Below are 25,431 nucleotides of genomic sequence, written 5' to 3'. Positions count from 1 at the left end.
CTCATTTTTACACAGGACAGAAAGAAGACTGTTGTTTCTTAAGGTTCTAATCCTTGGCAATTGACACTGTGCATTCTGATGCTTTGTACATGGATTAACGTGGAGGGGGTGCAACATTCATCTCTGTTACCTATTCTTCCCCCACAGCCCTGTAAGGCTTTACGAGGTAATTTCAACAAAAGCAGTGAATGCACGTCTGGTGCTCTGACACCTTTCATGTGCATCATGCACAGGACTGTCAATCACTGTATGGTTTATTTCAATGAACATCTATTAAATCCCTACTATGTGCGTGGCACTGTACTAGAAGCTGAAAAAAAAAAAAAGGTCCCAGCCATCCAGGAGTTAAATAAAAGGGTTTGGGACAAGAAAAATTCAGAATCAGATCTTTATAAAATAATGTAACAAACACTATGATGGGAAAGGGTATGATGGGGTACCAGGGAAAGGGCCCTTAGGCCAGTCTGGAGGATTAGGAAAACTTCCCAGACATGACACACCTGGGCTGAGCCAAACACAAGGAGTAAAGGAACACAGTATCAAAAACAACAGGTAGGGGCGCCTGGGTGGCTCAGTGGGTTAAGCCGCTGCCTTCGGCTCAGGTCATGATCTCAGGGTCCTGGGATCGAGTCCCGCATCGGGCTCTCTGCTCAGCAGGGAGCCTGCTTCCTCCTCTCTCTCTCTCTGCCTGCCTCTCTGCCTACTTGTAATCTCCGTCTGTCAAATAAAATAAATAAAATCTTTAAAAAAAAAAAAAAACAGGTACAGGGAACTATCTCTAGAACACAAAAGTCATACACAGCAGGTATCAGAAGCCTTGCTAAGGAACTTGGACTGTACCCGTAAAACTCCACACAGGAGTTTTCTTTTTTTCTTTTTCTTTTTTTTTTTTAAACAAGGAAATGATGTGATCAGTGCTACCCATCTGAACAATCCCTCTGGCTGCAATGGAGGGGATGACAGCTAAAAGATCCTTTAGGAAGCTGGTGCAATGGTTTCAGTAGGCAAGAAGGAATCAGAGGCAACTACAGAGAGAAGACAGCTTGTCTACTTTCGGAGGGGAAGACTAACAAGACTTGGTGAGGAAAGTGAAGGAAAGGGGCAGTCAAGGCTTACTCCCAATTTTCAGTTTTGAGGGAACTATTAGCCAGGACAGGGAATCAAATCCAGCATGGCGCAAATCCAGCAAAGGGATTAGCATTGGGAAGGGCAGGCCCACATCACACAACTCTAGCAAGCCCCACAGTGTCATTGTGCTCCAGGAAGCCTAAAACACATGAAACGCATGTGAAAATGGTGTCCCCTTGAAGCCATACAACAGGGCAGGCCAGGGTTTCAGCAATTGATGGGAAATACTTGCTCAGCCTCATGCAATCCCACTTACCAGTCTACCTTCCACTGGTGAGTAGCAAAGAGGTAAGCGAGGAGGTAAGAGGATCTAACCAAATTATCTTGTGACAGCTAAAGTAGATACCATGTCTAAGATGGCTTATTCTTTACCTATGAAACTAAGACGTGGCAGTGTGCTACTCAAACAGCTGTGTACGTGTTCCTGTGCATTTGATATGCTGAAGCCTATTAATGCTTCTGCCCCCCCTTCACAGAGACAGTAACAACTTTCCAGTTAATCAATGCCTGACTATCTTTAAGGTAAATCTGGTCTTCAAGTCTGATGGTTAATACTTAACTCTTCTTACTCATTCACTTGCTATACGGATACTCTATTTTCACCAGATGCAGCCTCGAGGAAACCACTCTGAAAAATACAGTTGCATCTACCCTCATACCCAGACATGGATCTGAATAAAGGCAACTCTATTTCAGGATATGTATGGTATATTAACTCTATTTCAGGATATGTATGGTATATTAATCCAACATACCTTGGCATGCCCAGCCCTGCGGTGAAGGGCTCAAGGACTACAAAAAGAAACTAGAGTGCCTCCTGGCTTTGAGTCAGAATTCACATTTTCAGTTCATTTGGAGGAGGATCTGGGAATCATCTGTGATTCCTCCCTCCTGTCAGCTCCCACATCAAGCCATCAACAGGTTCACATCAAAATCCACGTGAGATGCATTCACTCCTCTCCTTCTCCACAGCCACCACTAGGCCAAGTAACTAGCATGCCTGCCCTGAACTGACTGATCTCCAGGGCTTACCCCACTAGCACGGTTCCAGTCTCCACCCCCACCCAACCCCAAACACACCATTCTCCACACAAACTGGAAGGCTCTTGTTAAACTGTAAACCCAACCATATGACCACCAACCCCTCCACCAGCACTTAAAATCCCCCTCTGCTCTTATAGTAAGATCTAAATTCCTCATTATGGCTTTCAAGGTCCTTCATTACCTGCCCTTTGCCTTTGTCTCCTGCTTCATTTTCTACCAATCTTGGCCCTTGATTGACTGTGCTACAACCACAGAGGCCTCCTTTCTCTCTCCAGGCCTCTGTGCTCACTGTTTCCTCAGGCTGATACACTCTTTCCTCAGCTCATCATGGGCTTCCAATCTCAGCCCAATGGCGCTCTCCTCAGACAGGCCTTCCTCAGCCATTCCCCTACTAAATGCCTTCACACCATTATCAACTTACCTTAATTACTGCCCATTCCCCCCACAGCTCCCACCCCACTAGAATATAAGCTCCATTAGGACTGGGAACTTGTCCAGCTTGTTCATGCCATCTCAGTACGTGGCACACAACAGGTGTCCAATGTGTCAAATAAAGAAACACATTACTGATTCCATTTAAAATAAAATGTGTAACTACAACTTTAGATACATCAAAGGCTAACTACAAGTACACATTCCAAAATCACATATAACTGGTTTACAGAAAAAAAAGTGTTTAAGGATTATTCACACCACAACTCCTCTCAACCTGGGCTGCTCGCATCCTTTACGATGAAAGAGTGGAGCTTTCTTACAACACACGTACGTGAGGACAGAGTCTTTGTCAACTATAATAACTAAACCACTTAAGGGAAAGGCACTATTCTGTATTAAAGAGGTACATATGATTACCTGGTTGATTGTACTGATCTTCATAAGCATCCAGCCAATAAAACTGAAACACTTGCTCCTCATCTGTTCCTTTTACCAGTGGGAGATGACTGGCATCCACTTGGACTTCCTGGGCTGAGAAACTGCTGTCATCTTCCTGATCAATGTCCCAACAAGAAACATCTGGGAGAGAACTTCCCCTGCAGAAATTACATTTTGAAAACCTTTCAAAATCCAACAGAATAATTTATAGTGCTACTTGCCAAAAACGTCATAAAATGCTCTTACAAGTAGGATGTGGTCCCTTTCCCAGGATCTGCCTCATGCTTCACCCCCTCTGCTGGCTCACTCTCTTGGTGCCAAGTCTTGACAGCCACAGGCTCCACATCCACTTCCTCAGCCTCCATGGGCTCGTCAAAGTCACCGTCTTCAAACTCCATTGCTCCTGAGTCCTCCTTGTCATCTATACACAACGCTGGCACTGGCTCTCCTGTAGGCGTCATCACACATTCCCATCATGTACTGCTGCCGTGGAACACAAAGGCCTCCCCAGCACGGCGATAGGAGCCTACCCTTTCTCCCACACTGCATTTGCATTTCTCTTCCATCTCCAAACTGGATGTTTAACTTTTACTGCTGTGGATTCAAATCTGCCACAACTGAACCTGCTATCATAATAGCTTCAAAATCATCTCCACTTCGTCTTTCATGGTGCCTCCATTTCTGACAGCAGTTTGCAACTACCCTTGTAGGTCTGCCTGACATCAGACTCACTCACCAGCAAATTCAGCACATTTAAGGGGAACTGAAGTTAATGGAGGCTCCTTTCTTAAGACAGGGGAAGCCGTTTTTCCTGAAGGAACTACCTGTAAATATTTTTAAATGTTCAGTCAGTTAGACCAGCATACCAAAAAATATGCAACCATCCTACCCTGACCAGAGAAAATGACAGTTCCCACTTATACAACAATTTTATGTATTATTAACGTAACAGCTTCCATTATTTTACTGTTACCTACGTTTACAAAAAAATACTTGTTTCCAGGAAGAAAATTATTACATTTAGCACTGCTGTAATACCTATAATAAACATACTAGTTACTAAAAATTTACTATGAAAAAACCAGGCACATGCTATTCTTGAAATACATGAAACTATATAATGAAACAGGAGGCCTAATTTAAAACAAAAATCAAGAACAAATTCAAAAGCTTTTCCCTCATATAGAAAATCAACTAACTAAGTTTTAAGCAATAATATAAATCAAGATTGAAGGCATTTCCACACACTTTACCTTGGGGGTGTGCACAGAGAAAGGATTCATTGAAGCTCCAATGGATCTTTTTTTCTTTGGTATCATTACAGGTGGTGGAGTTATCTGAGGTTTCTAAAGGGAGGAATAAGACATTCCCTGCCATGCTTGGCTTTCCACAGACAGAAAAAGTGCATTTCTTCCCCCATTAAGGCCCAATAAGCAAAGCATTTTTTTTCCTTCCCTGCTCCCCCCGCAGATCTATGTTCATGTACTGTAGTTACTATAGCAACAATATCACAGACTCACGAGAAAACCAGAATAGATATTAAGTCCACATCTCACCAGTTTTTTCTTTTTACAACTTAACATACTTTCCCCTACCCTTCCAGGATATTGCATTTAAAAACTGTCAAGCTAGAGGGGCGCCTGGGTGGCTCAGTGGGTTAAAGCCTCTGCCTTCAGCTCAGGTCATGATCCCAGGGTCCTAGGATCAAGGCCTGCATCAGGCTCTCTGCTCAGCGGAGAGCCTGCTTCCCTTCCTCTCTCTCTGCCTGCCTCTCTGCCTACTTGTGATCTCTGTCTGTCAAATAAATAAATAAAAATATTTTTAAAAATAAATAAATAAATAAATAGTAAAATAAAAACTGTCAAGCTAGAGCCACACGCGTTGGTGTTAGTTGGTTTAATCAAGGGTTACTTGGAAAGAAACATCTCCCTTAATCTGTTTAGTCCTCGTGAAATAGCCCAAATGCAAATTCGCAGAGCAGCTGAGCCTGTCTGAGTTGTCTCGGGGACAGCTCACTGACTCTTGCCCTTTACTCCCTCTCTGAATTCAAGATGAGGATCTCCCAGCCGAATGTGCACACTGACAGGTATCAGTCTATTTCGGGACCATACACTGCAGCAACTGAACACAAGCAGTGGGCATTCCCAAGACTGACTCGTGTGTGCATTCGTACTATCTCAAACACATCCCCACGTAGCCCCATCGACCTAATTGCAGAACTTGTAACAGCTGGAAACTACTCACCTAACGTGGTAAGAAAGCCATTTTGGAGAGTTGTTTTGGAAAAGGGTTATTTTTCTTTGTGGGGTTTTATTTTGGGTGTATACAGTGGTATTGTCGTTGAATTTTTTTTTTTAATTCTAGCAACAGTCTGTTCTATAAAATTACTGAATTATTTCTTCAGCCTATGACCCCTGCATATTTGACAACTCCCAGAGAATGACTTACCTCAGTTTTCAGATCTTGTAGAATGTCACCTAGCAGATCATCCTTGGACAAATCTACCACTTTCTGGAAATTATAAAGAGAGGTAGAATGAGAAAGCCCTGCATTTCATGTTTTCACCCAGACCACGTGTCTGTGAAACGAAGAACCAAACCAGTCAGTCCTTGCCTCTTCAGTCTTGAGTGCTCATCTACTGTTCACAGATCTTAACAATCACCTGTGTACATTTAATGCCTAAACCTAGAGCTTGCTTCCTGTTTTTACCCTCATTTCATGATCCTCCTGCTAGCAAATCAATGAAACAAACACACTGTCCATGCAGCTTTTCATTCACTTTTCTATCTCCAAGTTCCAAACAATGAGGTTCCTAAATTCACCTGGAAATCTACATCTACTTTTGTGACTAAAATCAGGAAAATACAACTGAAATAGCTGAGCTCAAATACATTGAGCACCTATTGTCTATACAATCAAATACTAAATTTACTTCTCAAAAGAAAAGACAAAATATCAGAAAATTACAAAACTCACATCTGCCGTCTTCTTCCCAGCACTAGCAATGAACATTGACTTGATATTGTTTGGTTTTGTCACCACAGCCTTCTTTACATTCCTCCTGTCTTTGGTACGTGCTTTATCATCTTTTCCTGTTGGAATATAACTGATTTATAAACATGCACCAGGAAAAATCAATATGGGAAACTAAAAGCCAAGTCACCTGCCCTCTGTACAGGAGAATGAGAAGAAAAACATAAAGAATTCAAAATACAAAATGAGATTTTATATATGGTACACAGGAAAGAATTGTTAAAAACAACTTAATTCCAGAAAACTTAGGCTAAATGTTATTATAAAAACTGGTGACAGGGCTCCTGGCTGGCCCAGTGGAGAGTGCAACTCTCAATCTTGGGGTTGTAAGTTTGAGGCCCACGTTGGGTGTAAAGATGTTAAAAATCTTTTAAAAACTGATGAAATAGCACTGGCTACTGATAGATGGACAGACAGGCAGACAACACACAAGTAGAAGGCTGGTGAACCCAGGCTGGGAGATACCACGGCAGCTTCTCCAGAGAAGACCTTCCCTGTACAGGCTCACCAGATGCCTCAGGTAGAACGCAGCTACTCCTGAGCTATGAGAAGGGACTGTATGACAGTTTTGCAATGGCTTGACAAGAAATATTTGTACATTTAGCAGGAAAAAAAAAACTGATGAAATACTAGTTAAATACCAGAATAAGTTATTAAGTGGGATTATTTAATGGCTATCATTAGTGTGAATAAAAATCCTGTTAAAAGGTCGGGAGGAGGGACGCCTGGGTGGCTCAGTGGGTTAAGCCGCTGCCTTCGGCTCAGGTCATGATTCCAGGGTCCTGGGATCGAGTCCCGCGTTGGGCTCTCTACTCAGCAGGGGGCCTGCTTCCCTTCCTCTCTCTCTGCCTGCCTCTCTGCCTACTTGTGACTTCTCTCTGTCAAATAAATAAATAAAATCTTTTTAAAAAAAAAAAAAAAAAAAAGGTCGGGAGGGGGTTGTGTTTTTTTTCCCAAGAGAAATAAAATGCTCAAGCTCATCTGGAACCAAGGAATTAGTATAGCAGCCTTCATGAGATCATCTTTTTAGTGCTGTCCTGAATCTGACAGGAAAACTAACTGTGAAGAAATAGGATTACCAGTCATGATAGTATAGCATCCTAATTTCCATCTTATGAGGAACAGCAACTACACACACACAATATGTTGTCACAACACTAAATGGCACAGAGACATCCACTCAGTAAAGAACAACTTGTGCCACATGTTTTCTCTTATGGCCATGTGTAAATCACCTACAAACTCTTCTAATACTGTCAGTTTTACTCTCTCTTTCAGATTCATTCCAGAGAAGTCTCTACCTCAAAAAGACCTAGAATGAATAGGTTATATAGTGTGGTAGCAGCATAAGAATACTCACACCAGATGAAATAGAAAATCAAATCCAGAAAAAACTAAATTACTTATGGAATTTAGCACATATAAAGGTGGCATCTCATATCACTGGGGAGAAGATGGACTTTTTAATAAGTAGTGTTGGCTACCCATATGTAAAGAAGTCAGTATAAACACCGAATAAATCTAAAATCAAAATTTTTAACATGAGAATATCCTAGACTTTAATAAAAAGGCAAGTTCCGGGGTACCTGGGTGGCTCAGTCAGTTAAGCCTCTGACTCTTGCTTTCAGCTCAGGTCATGATCTCAGAGTTGTTAAGATCAACCTGAGCTGGGTATGGAACCTGCTTAAGATTCTCTCTCTCTCTACCCCCCATCTCTTAAAGAAAAAAAAAGGCAGGGTGCCTGGGTGGCTCAGTGGGTTAAGCTCAGGTCATGATCTCAGGGTCCTGGGATCAAATCCCACATTGGGCTTCTGCTCAGTGGGGAGCCTGCTTCCCTCTGTCTCTCTCTCTCTCTCTATCTCTCTGCCTGCTTCTCTGCCTACTTGTGATCTCTCCCTGTCAAATAAATAAATAAAATCTTTAAAAAAAAAAAAGGCAAGGGGCGCCTGGGTGGCTCAGTGGGTTAAGCCTCTGCCTTCGACTCAGCTCAGGTCATGATCTCAGGGTCCTGGGATCAAGTCCCACATTGGGCTCTGCTCAGCAGGGAGCCTGCTTCTCCTCTCTCTCTGCCTGCCTCTCCGCCTGCTTATGATCTCTGTCTGTCAAATAAATAAGTAAAATCTTAAAAAAAAAAAAAAAGGCAAGTTCCTTTGTAACCTGGGTTTTGGGAAAGTCTTTCTGATTCAAAATCCATCTGTAAGGAAAAAAAAAACTGATAAATTCAATTACAACAGAAATAAATTTAAAGACAAAACATGAAAAAATTATAATATATAATGTTTTATAGATAAAGGACCAATTTCTCTGATTAAAAAAAATAGTGCCCTGGATTTAAAAAGCCCCAAACCCAAAAGGAATGTGCACAATAAACACGCACAAACAGTTCACATAAAAAATATATAAACAGCTATTACATTTTATGAAAAGATGCTCAACTTAATGTGTAAAAGAAACACAAATGAAAACCACACTGAGATGTTATTTCTCGTGTATCAGAGTGGCAAAACTCCAAAAGCTTCACAATGCAGTCTGTTGGTGAGGCCACAGGAGTATAAACTGTTGGAAGATGGGAATTCAAATTGTTAAGGGGAGTGTAAAATGGGACAACTGCTAGAACAATAGTTCATAAAACTTCATGTGCATTTTCCTCTCTGAGCCAGCAATTCTTCTCGAAATTTTCTGAGGAAAGCACCATATGCACCAAGTTATTCAATGCAGAATTATTTGTAAAGGCAAATTACTGAGGGTTCCTGGGTGGCTCAGTCGGTTAAGCATCTGCCTTCAGCTCTGGTCATGATCTCAGAGTCCTGGGATTGAGTCCCGCATCGAGTTCCCTGCTCCGTGGGGGGGCCTGCCCCCCTATCTCATGAATAAATAAATTTTTAAAATGTAAAAATAAAAATAAAAGCAAATTACTGAAAATCCAATTGACAATTCAGTGAAGCCATTTGAATACACTATCATCATACATTTATACAGTAAAATACTATGCAACAATATAGAAACAAGTAAAAAAGAAAAAAGATCTCTATGTGCTAATATAGGATGATTTTCACGATAGCATGTTAAGTGAAAAAAACACAAAAGTACAAAAGCATCTATAGGAAAATATCTTTCATGTAAGGAAAAAAAAGTAAATAAAAATATATACACATAATTCCATTCCTGGGTAGATACTCCCAAGAACTGAAAACAGGTGTTCAAACAAAAACTTGCACACAAATGTTTATAGCAGCACTATTCGCAATAACCAAAAAGTAGAAACATCCTAAATTCCACATGCAATGGAATATAATTCAGTCATAAGAAAGAATGAAGTACTAATACATGCTACAACATAAGGGAAACTTGAAAACATCACACTAAAGGAGCCACACACAAATGGTCACACAGTTTATCATTCCATTTACCTGAAATATTCAAAATAGGCAAATCCATAGAGATGGAAAGACTAGTAGTTGCCAGGGGATCTGGGAAGGAAGACTGGGGAGTGACTGTTAAATGGATATGGGTTTCCACTCAGAGGGATAAAAACGTTCTGGAACTAGATAATGGTCATGGCTACAAGCACTGTTAATGTATTAAACATCACTTATGAGAAATTATATGTATATTTAACCACAATAAAAAGGGCATTTTTTTCATGTGCCTAAAAAATGCAAAAGTCTATAGGACATTTGTGAGAAATATAAGACAAGAGAAATAATTTTTTTATTGCGATCATTTGGCAGTTTGGAAACAGAATATAATTAATGGCCAAAATGTTCAGAATACAAAATACAGGTCCTAATACAGGGTATCAAGAGAGAAGGTCAATAGAGGTTTGAATAACAAGGAAGCTTTCATAAGCAGGCTTTAATTTCACCACTGTAGGTTAGTAGTATCTAGAGAGAAGGACAAAAAGAAACATAAAAAATAGGAGTCAACATATGATGTAGAATCTTCCACAATTTTAGTGCTTCTGTTTATTTGCTTTATTCATTTTTCTACTAATTTTTTTCATTAGGACTTAGTTAATATTTTCTGTCTCTATTTGAAGCATGTCAGGGATCGGATCCACACCACAGTTACCCTTTCATACATCTGTGCAAAACGTTAACAATTTCTTCGAAGTCCTTAAAGTGGACTGCAAAATTCCACTTCCCTTCCTAAGATCTTGAGACCTTATTGGGCTCTCCTAAGGGACACTGAAACAGTGGGGACTTGTGGATGAATGGTGGCAAAGCATGGAATAAAGACTTCCGAGACTAGCTCTCCTCCAGAATGCAAAGTCATTCTCTTCACTGATGTATTACTGTGAAGAAATAATAAGATGACAACAGAAACAAAAAGATGGTTCATTTACTCAACAAATGCTGCATACTTTCTCTGCACTTGCTACTGTGATTGGCAGAGAGATGACTAGGACATGGGTCCTTTTCTCAAGAACTTCCCTGTCCAGTGCAACCTAATTTACAGCCAACAAAAGTCATGTCCAGGTAAGTGATTGGACTCACTCAAAATGATACAGGCAATGAACAACATAACCAGAACTTGAACAAAGGCCTCCTCAGTTCAGGGAGATAAAAAAGCACACAGGCTCCTTTCGTTCTCTTCTTCATGGACATACAAAAACTAGGAACACACAATTAACCGCACTGTGATCAAACAGTACCACTGTGTAGAGTTCCTACATTAAAAATGTTGGCAGAAACAAGAAAGTCCACATATCCTAACTTAACTAATGAATGAATAAATAACATCCCACATTTTAAAAATATACACATCCTTACTTTTTTGGAAAAGGAAAAACATGAAGGATAATCAGAAACTATTAAAAATGGTTACCTATGGAAATGTGTAGAAATGAAGAAGTAGAAAGCACAGGGGTGAGAGTAAGATCTACCTGAGTCTATCTTAATATCGTTATGAATTTGAAATCGTATAAATGTCTTACAATATTCAAAAAACAAAATTAAAATGGAAAGATTTTTTTTAAAGATTTTATTTATTTATTTGACAGACAGAGATCACAAGTAGGCAGAGAGGCAGGCAGAGACAGAGAGAGAGAGAGAGAGGGAAGCAGGCTTCCTGCGGAGCAGAGAGCCCGATGCGGGGCTCGATCCCAGGACCCTGAGATCATGACCCGAGCCGAAGGCAGCAGCCCAAACCACTGAGCCACCAGGTGCCCCTAAAATGGAAAGATTTTTTAAAACCTTAATAGGAATACAAACACAAATGAATCTAGAGTAAACTGATAAAATAGCATACAGAAAAAATGACTTCATAACACCTTCCAAACACAATTCTCTAACTATACACCTTTACCAAGATATAAACCAAATAAAACCATAAAGAAATTATAAACTTCATTTAGAAAGGTTGTCAGTAGACATGCTGATTTAATAGCTCTAAAATTTCTAAAATTATTTTGTGTCTATTTTAGAGCACAAGGGTTTTCACTAGGGTTGAAGGCAGATACAAATATAGAACTGGTGAAGGTGAAGAAGAGCCCTGTGGTGTTGTATTTGAATTGAATCTATCAGCATGAAAACATAACATATATATAAAATCTCTGAATTCTGTTCACCAAAAGGGCCTAGAAACCATTACACCTTAGTAGCAAGGAGTACCATCCATTCCCTAGATCTGAATACCATTCTCCACTAAAGAAGCCATGACTCTCGGGAGAAATGGTTAGATTCCAGGTCTGGGACAAGACAAATACAAGGAGAACCTGGAACATCTTGTTGGCTCAGGAAGCAAGAAAATGCTCAAAGACTGATGGGGTCATGTTAAAAGGACACAGGAGGCAGCTCAAGGAGGCTCCCAGTCCCAAATGTGGGATAATATGAACATCACGAAAAAAATAATGATAACGGATACTGAACTGTAACAGCAATTTTCAGTCCATGAGTTTGAAGTGATTGTTTTAAAAAGGACAGAAACAAATCATCAACAGATGCTGAAAGCACTGGGGGAGAGCTAATGGGGAAAACAGACACAGGGTCTCAAGTTATCACCCCATATTTACATTAATACAAAGGTGGAAAGATAGCTTTATAAGGAAAAGACCTCACAAACATCATTTTAATCAAGAGATCAAACCTAGTATCTCCAAGAATGGGACAAAGTGATCTTATGTACCCCTGATATGATCAGTGGGAAAGACACAACCTTCATCTACATTTTATTTTTGACTCTATGCACCAAGAAGCAATCAGGCAAATCCCAGACCACGGGACATTCAACAAAACCAGCCTAGTCCCTTCAGAGAGGTCAAGGTCATGAAAGACAAAAAAAAAAAAAAAAAAGAAAAGAAAAGAAAAGAAAGAAACCAGAGCGGGAGGAGGAGAGGGATGGCACTGCTCTGCACTGAGAGACATAAAAACTAAAGTGGACTCTGCATCTGAAAAAAACAGATCATTTCGGGCTAACTGGGGAAATCTTATTATGACCCAACATATTAGATGATACTATGAGAAGGGTACTGTGGCTATGTAGACAAGCGTCCCCATTCTTAGGAGGTCACTGATGAAGCACGTAGACATTAAGCATCATGGTGTTTACAACTTACTTTCAGAAAGTTGACCAAAATAAAGTCTGTCTGTACACAGTTGGGAAGGGGGAAGAGGAAGGAAGTAAACAAACATAGAAAATGTTAGAAATCCACAATTCGGGGCCCAGACTTTCTGAAAAGGGTAAGATAACACGGATTTTAGGTTTCTGTGGCCACACACACCTGTCTGGTGCTATGGCGTGTTCTTCTTTGCACCTCTCTCTTTTCTTAAAATGAAAAAAACATTCTGAACTGGAGAGCTACACAGTAACAGGCATGATTTCCTTCTGGGGTAATGAAAATGTGAGATGATTGTGGTGATGGCCGCCCAACTCTGGGACTACAGTAAACACCATTGAAATGTACACTTTAAATAGGTGCATTATATGGGATGTGAATTACAGCTCAATAAAGCTGTTTAAAAAAAACTGGCTGTGAGGGCCTTAGTTTGCTGACCCACAATCTACACTTGGTGATAATAAAGAAGCAAATCAAAACAACAAATACTGAAGATAATTTCCCCTTCACATTTTACAGAAACTAAATCAGGCTTGTTTACTCAAAAAAATGTTTTGCCAATGATTATGTAGCTAAGAAAATCTGACGCATTCATTTATATCATTTTAAATTTTGATTAGACAAAGCCAGTTGATTACTAAACCTTATTATTGTACTGTACTTCTATCAAAGAGCTAAAATTTTAAGTACCTCAATTCAGTAGGAATTAAAAGACATCACTTATTGCTGCAGCTCTCAAAATCAGCAAGTCTAAAATGACCACAGAACTGAAATTCGAATATAAGTAAAAGAGCAAACTCTTTGGATGACTGAGACATGAAACTTCATTTTGTGGTGGTGTTTTTGCTTTTTACATCTAATTTTGGATATAACTATGCTTCTCTCAATATTACAACATATTCTACACCTAAAAACAATTGTGGTAGGTTCTTTTCCTTTAAAGGAAACTTGTGTCAAAGGACCAAGTCATCTCAAATTTTGCTTCTTGTAATCTCAAAATGGCACTCTCTTGAAAACAAAATATAGGTACCTTTCTCATGAAAATCAAGGGCATCGTCTTCAAGGTCATCATCAAAAATCTCTCGGCCATCTTCCACATAGCCAATACCATCTGCAGGAACAAAATTTGAAATTGAGATCAACTTTCTAATAGTGGCCAGTAGTATTTTAGCCACAAAAAAACAAACCAACAAAAACACCTTTTATACCTTCTCAGATGTTCTGTGCTATTTTTAAATGTAGCAGAATCCTGACAGGTGTCAGATGAAACATATTATCTACAGAGCAGGTTTATTGTGTCAAAACCAAAGGATATATGCTATGCCCATCTAGGTGAGCTAGGGAAATGATTTAGCACAACAGGATGCTTAACAGTAGTTTTACTCGACCAAAAGAATAAAAAGCAAAAGAATCAAGATCACAGAGGCCCAGAAAATCACCTCAGTCTATGAGGCAAAAGTGGCAATATGGCTAAGCCCAACGACAGAAACAGAAACATAAATATGGTCACAGGTGCAGTCCACACCACTCCCTGTGGTCAGGTGGTCACCAGGCACATGCCCAACAAGTCACACCCAACAAGCGAGAACCAGTGAACTTTCGACATGGGTTCTAAGAATACCAGGACCAGCCTCTATCTGTTGCTTTCGACTGTCCAAGTTACTCTTCACACATATAGCTTCGTATAATCCTCACACCCATTCCGTGCAATAGACAGTTTTCTTATCCCCACATCACCTGAGGATACACCATGGGCACAGGGTTCCGCCCATTTCCTACAGAGTCATATCCTGGAGGATTTACCTGAGATATGTGCCTGGATTCTCCAAAATACCCCTAAATAAACTCTCTATTGTACTTCCTCCACACTCTCAAATAATTTATTTGAGAAAAATCCGAACCAACAATAACATCTTAACGGTATCTTACATCTGCTAATGCAAAGCAGCAACTCTCACATAAGACTCGATGAAAAGCAACTAAAACAATGCCTAGGAGGCAATTTCTTCCCACATACCATCATCCACGATCCAGTCGTCATCCTGGCGGGCCTGAACCAGCTTCGAATACTGTTCTTCATCAACTTCTTCATAAACACTTGTGAAGTCCTCAACCTGCCATCATACAAGTTTGAGAAAGCTTCAAATGGAGTGAAAGCGTTAAACAATTGTGATGAAAAATTGTCAAATTGAAACTGGAATGGCAGCCTGAAGGAGTAGCTGCAACCAAATCATGAGTTCTGACATTCAACACCACTACCAGGTTTTCCTTAAATAGACATCAATTAACTTAGTATTCCTTTTAGGTGGGTGTTAACACAAGATATTAAATGATTCCATTAGCATAATACACTTGTCACACCATCAATTACTCATCTATTTCATAAAAAACAAACTGAATTATAGCCAATTCTTTGTTAGCAGCTTTCAGGATTATTCACTTGTAACTTCTAGAGTGGTTTCTCCTGTACTTAGCAAACCCGTAAGGCATGCCAACTCCCTCCTGCCTAGCTGACGTTGCCCTGCAAACTAACAATTTTAGTAACTATTCAACCAACCAAAGGTAGTTCAAAAGCTAACCTTCCCCCACCTAGCCTCCTCCTCAAATCAGCAAAACAAGCCTAGTCTCTATTCTACAGGTACACTAGAAATAATTTTTAAGTGATCCCTATTTGCATTACCACTGATCCCCTACCATTCTCAGATCTTGAGACTGGAGATACTGAAATGCTGTGCTGTGTGAAGGGCAAGTTCTCCACTAACATGAGCTGCCCAACTGCCAGAGGGCCAGAAGGCCAGTAGGCCAGTACCTCCTGGCACAAACAGAGCAGCTCACTTAAGCACAGTTTAAGCAACAAGCAGAACAGAGGCACACCATCTCAGCTGCCATCGACTTGCCCAGATGAAAATTTGGTGGGCTACTTAAAAGAATTCATAGAAAGCAATTAAAAATTGCCCCCTTCTCTTCAGAGTTCTCAAGTGGTTGGGAGTGCAGGTAACGACTAACTCCTGCTGGAGAGCTAAGTCTCCAAGAAAAGTCGCTGACCATGGAGCTTTGAGAGCCCAATGGGCAGAGCCGACTGGATTTCTGCCACAGCTCTGAGACTTGTAACAATTACAGGATCAGGCTTAGTTTTCACCTGCTGTTTAATCTGTTCTATAGGGATCACTGGCAAATATCGATTTGGCCTTTTACCATCTGATAATAGAAACTACCTGCCCTACCAAATTAAGCTACTGACAACACAAACACAAACTAGTCGGATTATATTACTATACTGACCAATTTTCTTTTGGCAGGGGAAGGGAACTAGCAGGATTATTTGTGTTGGTTGAAGTCCATTAGGCATACTTTGTGACTTATTTAAGCAACTCACTTCTATACTATCAAAAAGATATCAGAAAACTACCTTAGAAAAACATTTTGAGTAAAGTCATTTTGCTTCTATGTCAAAACACCCGTGCTACTGCTCGGCATGAACTCTTAGAGCCATGCAATTAACATGAGTGATTAGAGGGAAATCAGTCACATTGTGTCAACATCTGAAATGCCCCCACACAACTCCTTTATAGAAGTACCTACATTAAAAATGCTTTACTCCTGCTTTACTGTAATCCTTTTAGCAACCCTTTGTGATCTGGTTGACTCACTTAAATGAATGATGCCAAATGACAAAAATCCTCTTCCACTTTCTTAATTGCACAACACGGTACAGGCTGTGGTTAACTATGCATATCCTGAAACCAGACTGCCTGTGCTCAAATCAGGGCTCTTCCCCTGTGACCTTAGGATTCTCACCTATGAAATGCTATTAATCACAGTATCTAACTTTTCATGATTATTGGAAAAATTAAATGAGCACATTTGCACTTAGAACAGTGTTCACTAAAAAAGTACAGTAGCAGTTGCTATTATCATTTTTTTGCTCGTATTAATTAATCACTTTCAAGCCCTGAGGCAGCTGAGATAATCAGGGAGCACTGAAGGTGAAGCCAGACAATGCTGTGTTAGATGGTAACCACTCTGGGTTTTTTGTTTTTGTTTTTGCTTTTTACCTGCAGGCCATCAAGAGTGGTTAGAGGAAAACAGCAAAAACAGCATCACATTCAATCTTACACACAGAAGCCCCAAGTCCTCACCCAATGCAGACAAAATTAGGAACAATTTTCTCCAAGGAGAAGTAGTACTTAGCTAGACTGCTCAACACCTTAAGAGTAAAGTAAAAGCATTTCTAAGTTCCCCCACCAAAGCTATGAAACTTACCAAAGCTGCAGTGTGGTATTTTTTTTAAAGATTTTATCTGAGAGAAAGTGAGAGAGAGAGAGGGAGAGAGCGAGCGCACGCATGCATGTGTAGGGGAAGAAGCAGAGGGAGGAAGAAGAGGCAGACACCCTTTTGAGCAGGGAGACCAATGCAGTACTCAATCCCAGGACCCCAGGATTGTGACCTGAGCCAAAGGCAGGCGCTTAACCCACTGAGTTACCCAGGGGCCCCATGCATTGGGCTTAATAAGGAAAAAAATGTACAGCTACTTTCATTTCTGAATTTAACAGCATCTGTAAAGCATCTTACAAGAACTTAAAGAGCCAAGTAGTTGAAACAACGTATAAATCTACTTCATGCCCATGCTTGTTTAATAGTAAGAAATTACTCTTACAAGCACAAAATATATACATATTTCCTGACAAAGGGGACATAAAATACCTACAGGCTAAAAATTAGATGAAGCACAGAAAGAAAAAAAAACAAATAAAATCGTTACTTACTTCATATTTATACTTCTCACCAGCTTTAGCCCTTTTCAGTCTTTCTAGAGCTTCCTGCTGTCCCCTCTTTGATTTCTTTTCTCGCCTGGATCGAGAAGCTACAAAACTCCCTGAATCTGACACAGCTGAAAAAAAGCCAAGTTTACATGAGATGTTACAAAATTTCAGCCATCTTCCCTCAGTAGCAAGAATATTTCCAGTCAACAGTAACACAATTTTAATATAGAAATTGATATTTTTCATACTGTAGATGGTTCCTGAAGGTCATGTTCATACAGCTCCTGTGACTCCAGAAATTTTCTCTAGGACCCAGTTAAAACAAATGAAGCAACTGTTATTTTTTTCCCTCCAAAAAGAGGAAAATTCCAAATTCAACTGATATCTTATGGAGACAGTAGAGAAAGGAGATCAGCCATTGGTCCATAACATTTCCATTAGAAATGACAGGCCATAAGTAGAGTTATAAAAGAAGGACAATTCATTTTGTATTCTATTAATCAAAATTTGAAAGGCTTTAAAGGAGCATCTGCTCTTTGCAAAGTACTAGGCACTCTAAAAGACAAAAAGATAAGCAAGACACGGTTTCTGTACTCACAGAACTTACTATCTAAAAAGGGAGACAAGCAGCAACTAACTCAAAAACAGTCTTTAGAATACATGCCCTGACAGAGGTTCAAATAAAGTATTTGAAATTTCAAAGCAGGGATAAAGTGGGGGGTTGGGAGAATTTAAAAAGATGGCTCTGAAGAGATTCTTGATTCCTTCACTGATTTCCAGGACTCATTCACTTGGTTAGGAAACAGGATAGTAGTATAAAATTACAAAGATTAAAACGTATTTTGTCAAAAATTACTGGAATCCCAGAAGCCCTCAGTGTTCATTTATTCAACATTTCAATTACTCATGCTCAGTGTTCACTTATTCAACTTTTGAATTACTCATTACAACTGACCACTGAAGTGTTCATCCACAAAACTAATCTCTCATTTACCAGCTGCTGAATAACCAAGTCAAGCAAGACAGTGCTGCCTGCCAGCTGTGCATTTTGGCTTAACACGGTTGCCATCTATGTCTGTGAAACCGGCTTTTTATTGTATTTGGCGCTAATTATTTCATAAAAAGGAGGCACAGAAAAAAAGTATTGGTAAGATGCATCCTGAAAGTTCCAACCCCTCTGGAACGTTCATAACAACATTCAACTCACCGACAAAACATTTGACTGAAAAAGAAGATGCAATTAAAAGAACATGTACCAAATGCTAACAATAAAATGCTGGAAACTAAATCTTACAGGTGAAGCACAATTAGAGATCTTTTTTTTTTCCCTAGCTTTCTGGAAATGGAATCTCTGTTGAACATCTCAGTCTATTGTTTGACTTTCACATTTGACTTTTAAATCCATTTTCAGAAAGGCATTAAGTAAAAATTAAGAAATGCAGGTACTTAATGATGACAGCCACAAAATCTTGGGCGTGGCTCAAATGATTTTAAAAAAATCATGAGCAGGTCTATGTGAAAAGGTTCTGGAGATTACTGGGCATGACCACTCAGAGTGAAAAGTTGGCCTTGGTATATTACCTTAAAGACGCCGCCTCGCCTTTAATAGATGCTCCTGACAAAATGTATAGTTCTTCAAATGGACTTACTTCACAGGCAGTAATGTGCCATCCTACAGGGTTTGGGGTACAATTATAGGAAGGAAGAGCTGCCTATCCTCAAGGGGGCTCACAGTCAAATAAAGCAAAAGGACCTAAGGCTCCCACCATTATACTGACATGGTGTCACAGAAGAGGTAAGGACAAGGTACTGAGGAACACAGAAAAATGCTGTTAATTTTGTCTGAGAAATCAGGGAAGGCTTCACAGGGGGGGTACCCAACACAGACCCAGAGAGAGCACTGGAATTTCACCATCAGAGTATAGGGGGAACGGGAGCAGAAGCACAGAAAAAAAAAAGCATAAGCCAAATTACGAAGAAATAAAACTGCAAGGTGTATTCAGAAACTGAAAGAAAGGGGTGCCTTGCTGGCTCAGTCGGTAGAGCATGTGACTTTCAGCCTCAGGGTCATGAGTTCAAGCCCCCTGTCTGGCAAGGTCCTTAAGTACTTAAAAAAAAAAAAAAAGCAGCAGAAACTGAAAGAAAGTCAACATGGAAAGTAAATCTTATGTGAGAGTGCAGAGTTGGAGAACAGAAAACTAGGGAGGAGCAGCACAATCCGGCTCCACCACTTACTGGGTGACATGAGACCACCAGTTAACATCTCCGAGCTGCAGTGACCAGATGCCTTGTTGTTGGTTTCTAAGCCGCCTGGCACCTGAAACTGTTTGTGAAATCCCCTCATTATAAACCTTGTTGGGACTCAGAGCACAAGTCCCACTACCCAAAGTGAAAAAGCAGACACTCTTTCCCACACACCCTTGCAGTTAGGGCATGAACATATAAAATATGTTATTAATAATTCTATCAGTTAGGAACAGCTGCTCAGACTTTAAATCAGAAGCTAGCGTCAGAAGGAAAGTGGGTGGGCTAATGGAAGATTCTAGAAGTAGCAACAGCTGCAAGATGATTACCTGGGGGTCACAGAGCCAACAATGTCCCAAGGTACAAACTATAACATCAAGTGCTTGGCCATGGCTGGCAATGACCTCCTCACTAGACCAGTTTTGTGGCACAACTTTAACTACCGTTCCTGACGAAGCAGCCCTGCAAATGATTCTCCAGTCCACCTGGAGTTTCTGTGAACAACACAATATCCTTCTAATACTTAAAATAAAATTACTTCTTTCTATTTACATCAGCTAGAGTTGGCTCCTGTAGCTTTCCCCTCTAAGGACTTTGACTAATGCAGACCCTCAGGGTCTTCATCTGTGAAATGGGGATAATCATGTCTGCTTCATAAAGTTGTTAAGGATTAAATGAAGATCCCAAGCTTACTCTGTACTCAGCAATACAGAATCCCATTTAATGTATGTGTATGTGTGTACAGATGCAGAGGAGAGACAGACACACGCACACACACAGCCTACACACTCCACACCCAGCAGCACCATGGTCTAGCTTCTGGAAAGCAAAAATAAAGCTAAGTGTTTTTCTCAGAGAAGCCTCAATATAGCACCACACATAATTAGCTCTTTACCATCTCAACTCCAGGAAGACAGAAACCATGTCCAGCTTACCTACCATTTTAACAGTGTAACACCAGAGCCTGGCAAAATGCCTATACCTAGTAGGTACATAATAAATATTTGCTGAATGAACAAATGAATAAACCACTGTAACTGCTTTTTTAAATCATTAAACTCTCCCTGATCCCTTTTCATATGTAATAATAGCTAGTTATAGACCTTTCAACTTTTCACTTTCATTGTCAAGGTACCCCACCTTCTAATACCAAAGAGAAAAAAGGCCTAGAATTTCCTTCTTGGAATGTGTCCAACGCTTCATGTAGTTATGTTAACAACAAAAAAAAAGGCATGAAAAAAATCCATTACAAAAGTTTAAATATTTGGTTCAAAATTACCATCTGAAGTACCCCCAACCTCCCCAAAAGCAGACAGACACTAGCCTGCAACAGTCTTTCAGGTAACAATCTTTCCGCTCCAAGGGAAAAATTCCAGTCACAAGTCTCCAGCAACTACTTAATCAACACCATGCCTTAAGAGGGGTCTCAAGATTACACAGTATCCTCCAAAGAGTGATTTCTTGATGTTCACAGATGACGTACAGTTTTTAGGGTGAAGACAGACACCCTAGTGGCAAATCACTGATGGAGGGCTGCAAAGACTGTTCGCATACTCACATCCTACATCTCATTTGTAATCCAGGCTAGACGACTCTCCAAAACAAATTGTCTTAAAAACGAAAGGCTAGAACAAATTGATATCTGTGATTCACAACTAGGTGAATGCTAAGGAAGCTGATTAGAAAGCAAGGTCTCATTAATGGAGATGTATCTGAGTGATAGGAGATGTACCTTGAGCTAAGAAAGTGAAGCGTCTGATTTTAAGTCAGAAGTTCACTGAAGTTAAGTCATACTTTGGTTGAACACAGTTCAAAAATCAGAAATCAGACAAAGCCATTTACATTTTTGTATTCTATTTTTGGAAATAAAAGATTACCACTGAAAACGGATTCATATACACGCATCCGGAACACTGCTGAGCTGATGCAATTTTTTTTTTTAACTTCACCAAGGATGACTAGATTGTGATCACTATTTCCATGCAGCACTTGAAGAACTTTCCATAGAATTTGAAAGAAAAAAATTGTTAATGCATGAAGTAGAAACCCATTACTTAAAAAGACAAAACGCATTTGTATCTTCTGGTAACAGCCCTGAGACCTTTCTTTCCCGCTGAGTTACCATGTATAACAATTTCCCTGGGAGTTTCTATAGAAAGGGCGCACATCCGTTCCGTCCTAGCCCTCAAGCAGATACTTGGGGACAGAGTTCCTAGATACTTTGAACCAAGACTGTGCCCCACCGGGGCCACTCTGATGAAGGAGTGCCCAGCACGTGGAACGCAGGCACCAAAAGAAATAAAAAGAAAATGCAGACTAGTGCGGAGACCAGGAGTGACACAGGCCCTGCAAGGGACGCGCTCTGATTTGAGAGGAACAAAACGGCCCTGCGAGGAAGCCGCACCCGACACCAAATGGGTCCCAGCCGGGGACAACCGAGGTCCGCGTCCAAAAGGACCCGTCGGGGGACCCGGACGTGCACCTCCCTAAGGAAAAAATTAAAAGGATCTCTCCAGAGCCCTCACCACCCGCAATCATGCCACGGTCCCTGTACTCCTAACCCGGTACCCCGCGCCGGGGTCGTCCCTCACCGCTCGACCCCGTGTCGCAGTCTTCGCCGTGCACGGGCGCCATGGTCCTGAAGTATCCCGATTCCGCGCCAACCAGCCCGAAACTGGCGCGGGGGCCGAGACAGGCGCCAGGCTGAAAGCCAATCAGAGGCTCGGGAGGCTGTGGACTTCCGCCCGGAAGGCCACTGACGTGCCGCGCCGCGCCGCGCCCCGCCCCCGGCCTTCCCGCGGACGCGAGTTTGGCGCCCAGTTATGACCCCTGAGGGAAAAAGCTCGAGTGACTGGGAGGCGGAGGAGAGAGAGGGAAAAAGAAGCGGCCGGGCGCTGGAAAGGAGTCGCCAGGAAGCTCGCTGCGCAGGCGCACCCATGCTGATGGGAAAAGATTTGGGCGCGTTGGAGTAGGGGCTTTCTGGTTCTGAGAGTTGATTTTCCGAGAAAAAAGATGCGGGCGGGCAGTAGGATGGGCGTGGTTGGATCCGTTTCCCCAGAGCCTTGGGAAAGCGACTGCCTCCTGCTGCGCGCTCTGAGTCTTGCCTGATAACTTTTTCTTAGCGTGTAAACACAGTCGCTGTGTGATTTATAGATATGTGTGTGTATACATATATATTTTTTTTTTCTCTAAAGAGAATAAAAAGTTAATTCAGTCTGTCCTCCAGCATGGTTGATCAATGTTTCTTAATTTCTGATTTTTTAGAAATTTTTCTTTCAGCTTTATACCATTACTTAATAATCATGTTAATATACGATCCATACGTTGTGATACGTAACACATAGTAATTCACACTTAAATCCACTCATTGTTTAAAGCACTAGTACAGATTTATGCCTGTACTTTCCTTTAAAAAAATTGTTGCAACTTTGATAGTATAAAGTTTATTCCTAACAGGAGAGAACTGTTTTGGCTAGGCATCAATAAGAACCAAATCTTTCCTTTATAACTTCACGTCTGATCATTTTCCACATGCCACCTTAAAACTCTAAGCACTTCAAGTCTTGTTTCTCTTTCATGACCCACATAGTTGCAGGAGTCAGGACCTGAGAACACGTTCATATTATGATATCACTCTGGCCCTGCAAATTCAGGTCAAAACTCCAAGTCAGCACAGTGGGATAGGAATATTCCTGAAAGCTATTCCTGCACCTGGAGGTCTGTTAATATCTTAAATATAATGAGAGTGCTTTCAACCAAAATAGATTCCACTAAGTCTGAATGCACGGCAACACCAACTCAGATTTCTCAGATTCTGAGAAATCCCATGGGATTTTTCTCAGAATCCCACGATGACTATGCCCATTTCTCCTCCACCACCAGGCAGGAAGGGAAATGTATGGAAGGGAAAGGTGGTGATTCTCAATAGCTGATTGTTACATATTCAGGGATTTCATAATCTGTTTGTTAAGCCATTGATAGCTTGAAATCAGCCATGGTGGGCTTATTTACACCATGGAAATGGGCAAATACTACAAATCAAAAATCAGTCTCCCTCTTTTTTTTTTTTTGAGAGAGACCGTTTGCCAGCAAATCACTAAGTAGCCATAACAGATTGTAGTTAAAAATCTTACTTTTGTGAATTTTCACAAAACACAAGACTGTTGCTAGAGCATCTTCCAAGTCCTCAGAAGTGGCCCATAAGCAAGCAAGAGGCCTCAAAGCTTGTTTCATTAACTAAATTGTAAATCTAACTTTGTTATCTAGTCAGTCAAAAAAAAATCACAATTTGTCTTAAACTTGCTCTCTCCTGTCCAACACAGGAGGATTTTTACACTGGTTTTCCAAATTGAAAAGTTTTTTTTAATTTATCATCATTACTGAAAACAAAGAAAAACAGTTAGTCTTAATTACTAACTTGAAATACTATTTCCCACCACTTCTATCTTTTCATCTATATCTCTCTATATAAACTCATCCATTACTGGTGAACTGGTTCTTTTTTGCCAGTGACAGTGTAAATAGGTACAACATTCTGGAAAATAATATTGCAATATGTGGCAAGTACAATAGCATGCTTTTTATCTTTCAAACCATGATTTCTGCGGGTAAAAGTTAATAGAAAATAACTCACAAGAAACAGAATAAATGCAAAGATGTCAATGGTTACCATTTTCCATGAGCAAATTTATTTCATTGAGAAATAAATGTCCACATCAGAGAAGCGGTTTAATGATGTGATATCAAAAAGAAAATAATTGGGAAAACTTAAAACATGAAAAGTGTGTATGATATTTTATAAAGTGAAGAGAGCAGAAGGAAAAGTGATATGGACAGTTAATTACAACTGTTTATCAAATACCAATGCTATGTAAAATGGAATATATCTTCTCCAGATGAGAGCATTATAGATTCTTTTTTTTTTTTTTTTACAATTTGTTCTCTTTAATATTATGCAGGAGGCATTACAACATCAGGTAGAGACAGATTTCGGGTTTGATTCTTAGACTATTACTTTTAAGTGACCATCAATTGGTTACTGAAACCTCAATTTCTTCCTCCATAAAACAAAGGTGCTTATACTTACCTAAGAAGCAATTGTGAAATTTAATTGAAGTAATACACGTACAGTGCCATTAAGATGCCAGCATCGAGACATTCAATAAATAGCTATTATACTTATTGTATTTTTACAATAAGCCTTGCCATTACACTGATCTTACTAATAACTATACGAGGTAGGTATGTCAAGAAATTGCTGTTTGCCTACTGCTACATTCATTCTCCCTTTCTTCTTGTAATGAAATGTGGACTTTTAGCTCGGCACATTGATAGAGGAAAAGACTGTACTTCCCAGTCTCCTTTGCACCAAGATTTAGCTAAATGACTAATTTCTGGCACACAAGACTTAAGCAGTACTGCTGGGGGAAGACTTACAGGAAAGCTGCTTAATGAAATTGGTTATATCCGGAAGGGGACTCTCTTTTTTTGCCCGTTTGCCCTTTCTCTCTTTCTTCCTGCAACACAGATGTGATGGCGGAACCTCCAACAGCCATCTTGGATTATGAGCTAACTCTGAGGATGAAAGCCACAGTTGGTGGAACAGAATGATAAGAGCCTTGGTCTAACATCTGTGAAGCCACCATACCAGCCCAAGCTATTTGCCTACTCTCCAAGAAAACTTTCTTTCATAAATTAGACTCTTTTTTTTTTTCCTAGGGGGAAGACAACCAGCCAACCAAATTCTCTTCTGACAAGTATACTGGCAGGTGTATTTCTCATCGCCATCAA

At 40.3% G+C, this 25,431-nt stretch overlaps 1 protein-coding gene across 1 annotated transcript in view; it reads right to left on the bottom strand.

Moving 5' to 3' along the window:
- Positions 1 to 22,452, bottom strand: part of POLA1 (DNA polymerase alpha 1, catalytic subunit) — a 302,939-nt gene extending 280,487 nt beyond the window's left edge. The window contains exons 1-10 of the mRNA XM_032329645.1: positions 22,233 to 22,452; positions 17,401 to 17,525; positions 14,652 to 14,748; positions 13,665 to 13,745; positions 6,022 to 6,137; positions 5,494 to 5,556; positions 4,299 to 4,391; positions 3,782 to 3,869; positions 3,292 to 3,493; positions 3,025 to 3,203 (exon numbers count right to left, since the gene is read on the bottom strand). Coding sequence (XP_032185536.1) covers positions 3,025 to 3,203; positions 3,292 to 3,493; positions 3,782 to 3,869; positions 4,299 to 4,391; positions 5,494 to 5,556; positions 6,022 to 6,137; positions 13,665 to 13,745; positions 14,652 to 14,748; positions 17,401 to 17,525; positions 22,233 to 22,275 — 1,087 coding nt within the window. The 5' untranslated portion in view covers positions 22,276 to 22,452. The remainder of the gene's footprint in view (positions 1 to 3,024; positions 3,204 to 3,291; positions 3,494 to 3,781; positions 3,870 to 4,298; positions 4,392 to 5,493; positions 5,557 to 6,021; positions 6,138 to 13,664; positions 13,746 to 14,651; positions 14,749 to 17,400; positions 17,526 to 22,232) is intronic.
- Positions 22,453 to 25,431: the final 2,979 nt, after the last annotated feature.

This window comes from Mustela erminea, chromosome X (genome assembly GCF_009829155.1).
Source record: "Mustela erminea isolate mMusErm1 chromosome X, mMusErm1.Pri, whole genome shotgun sequence".
Lineage (NCBI taxonomy): Eukaryota > Metazoa > Chordata > Mammalia > Carnivora > Mustelidae > Mustela > Mustela erminea.
The sequence above is the reverse complement of the archived record's forward strand: the minus strand, read 5'-3'. Positions and strand labels throughout refer to the sequence as shown.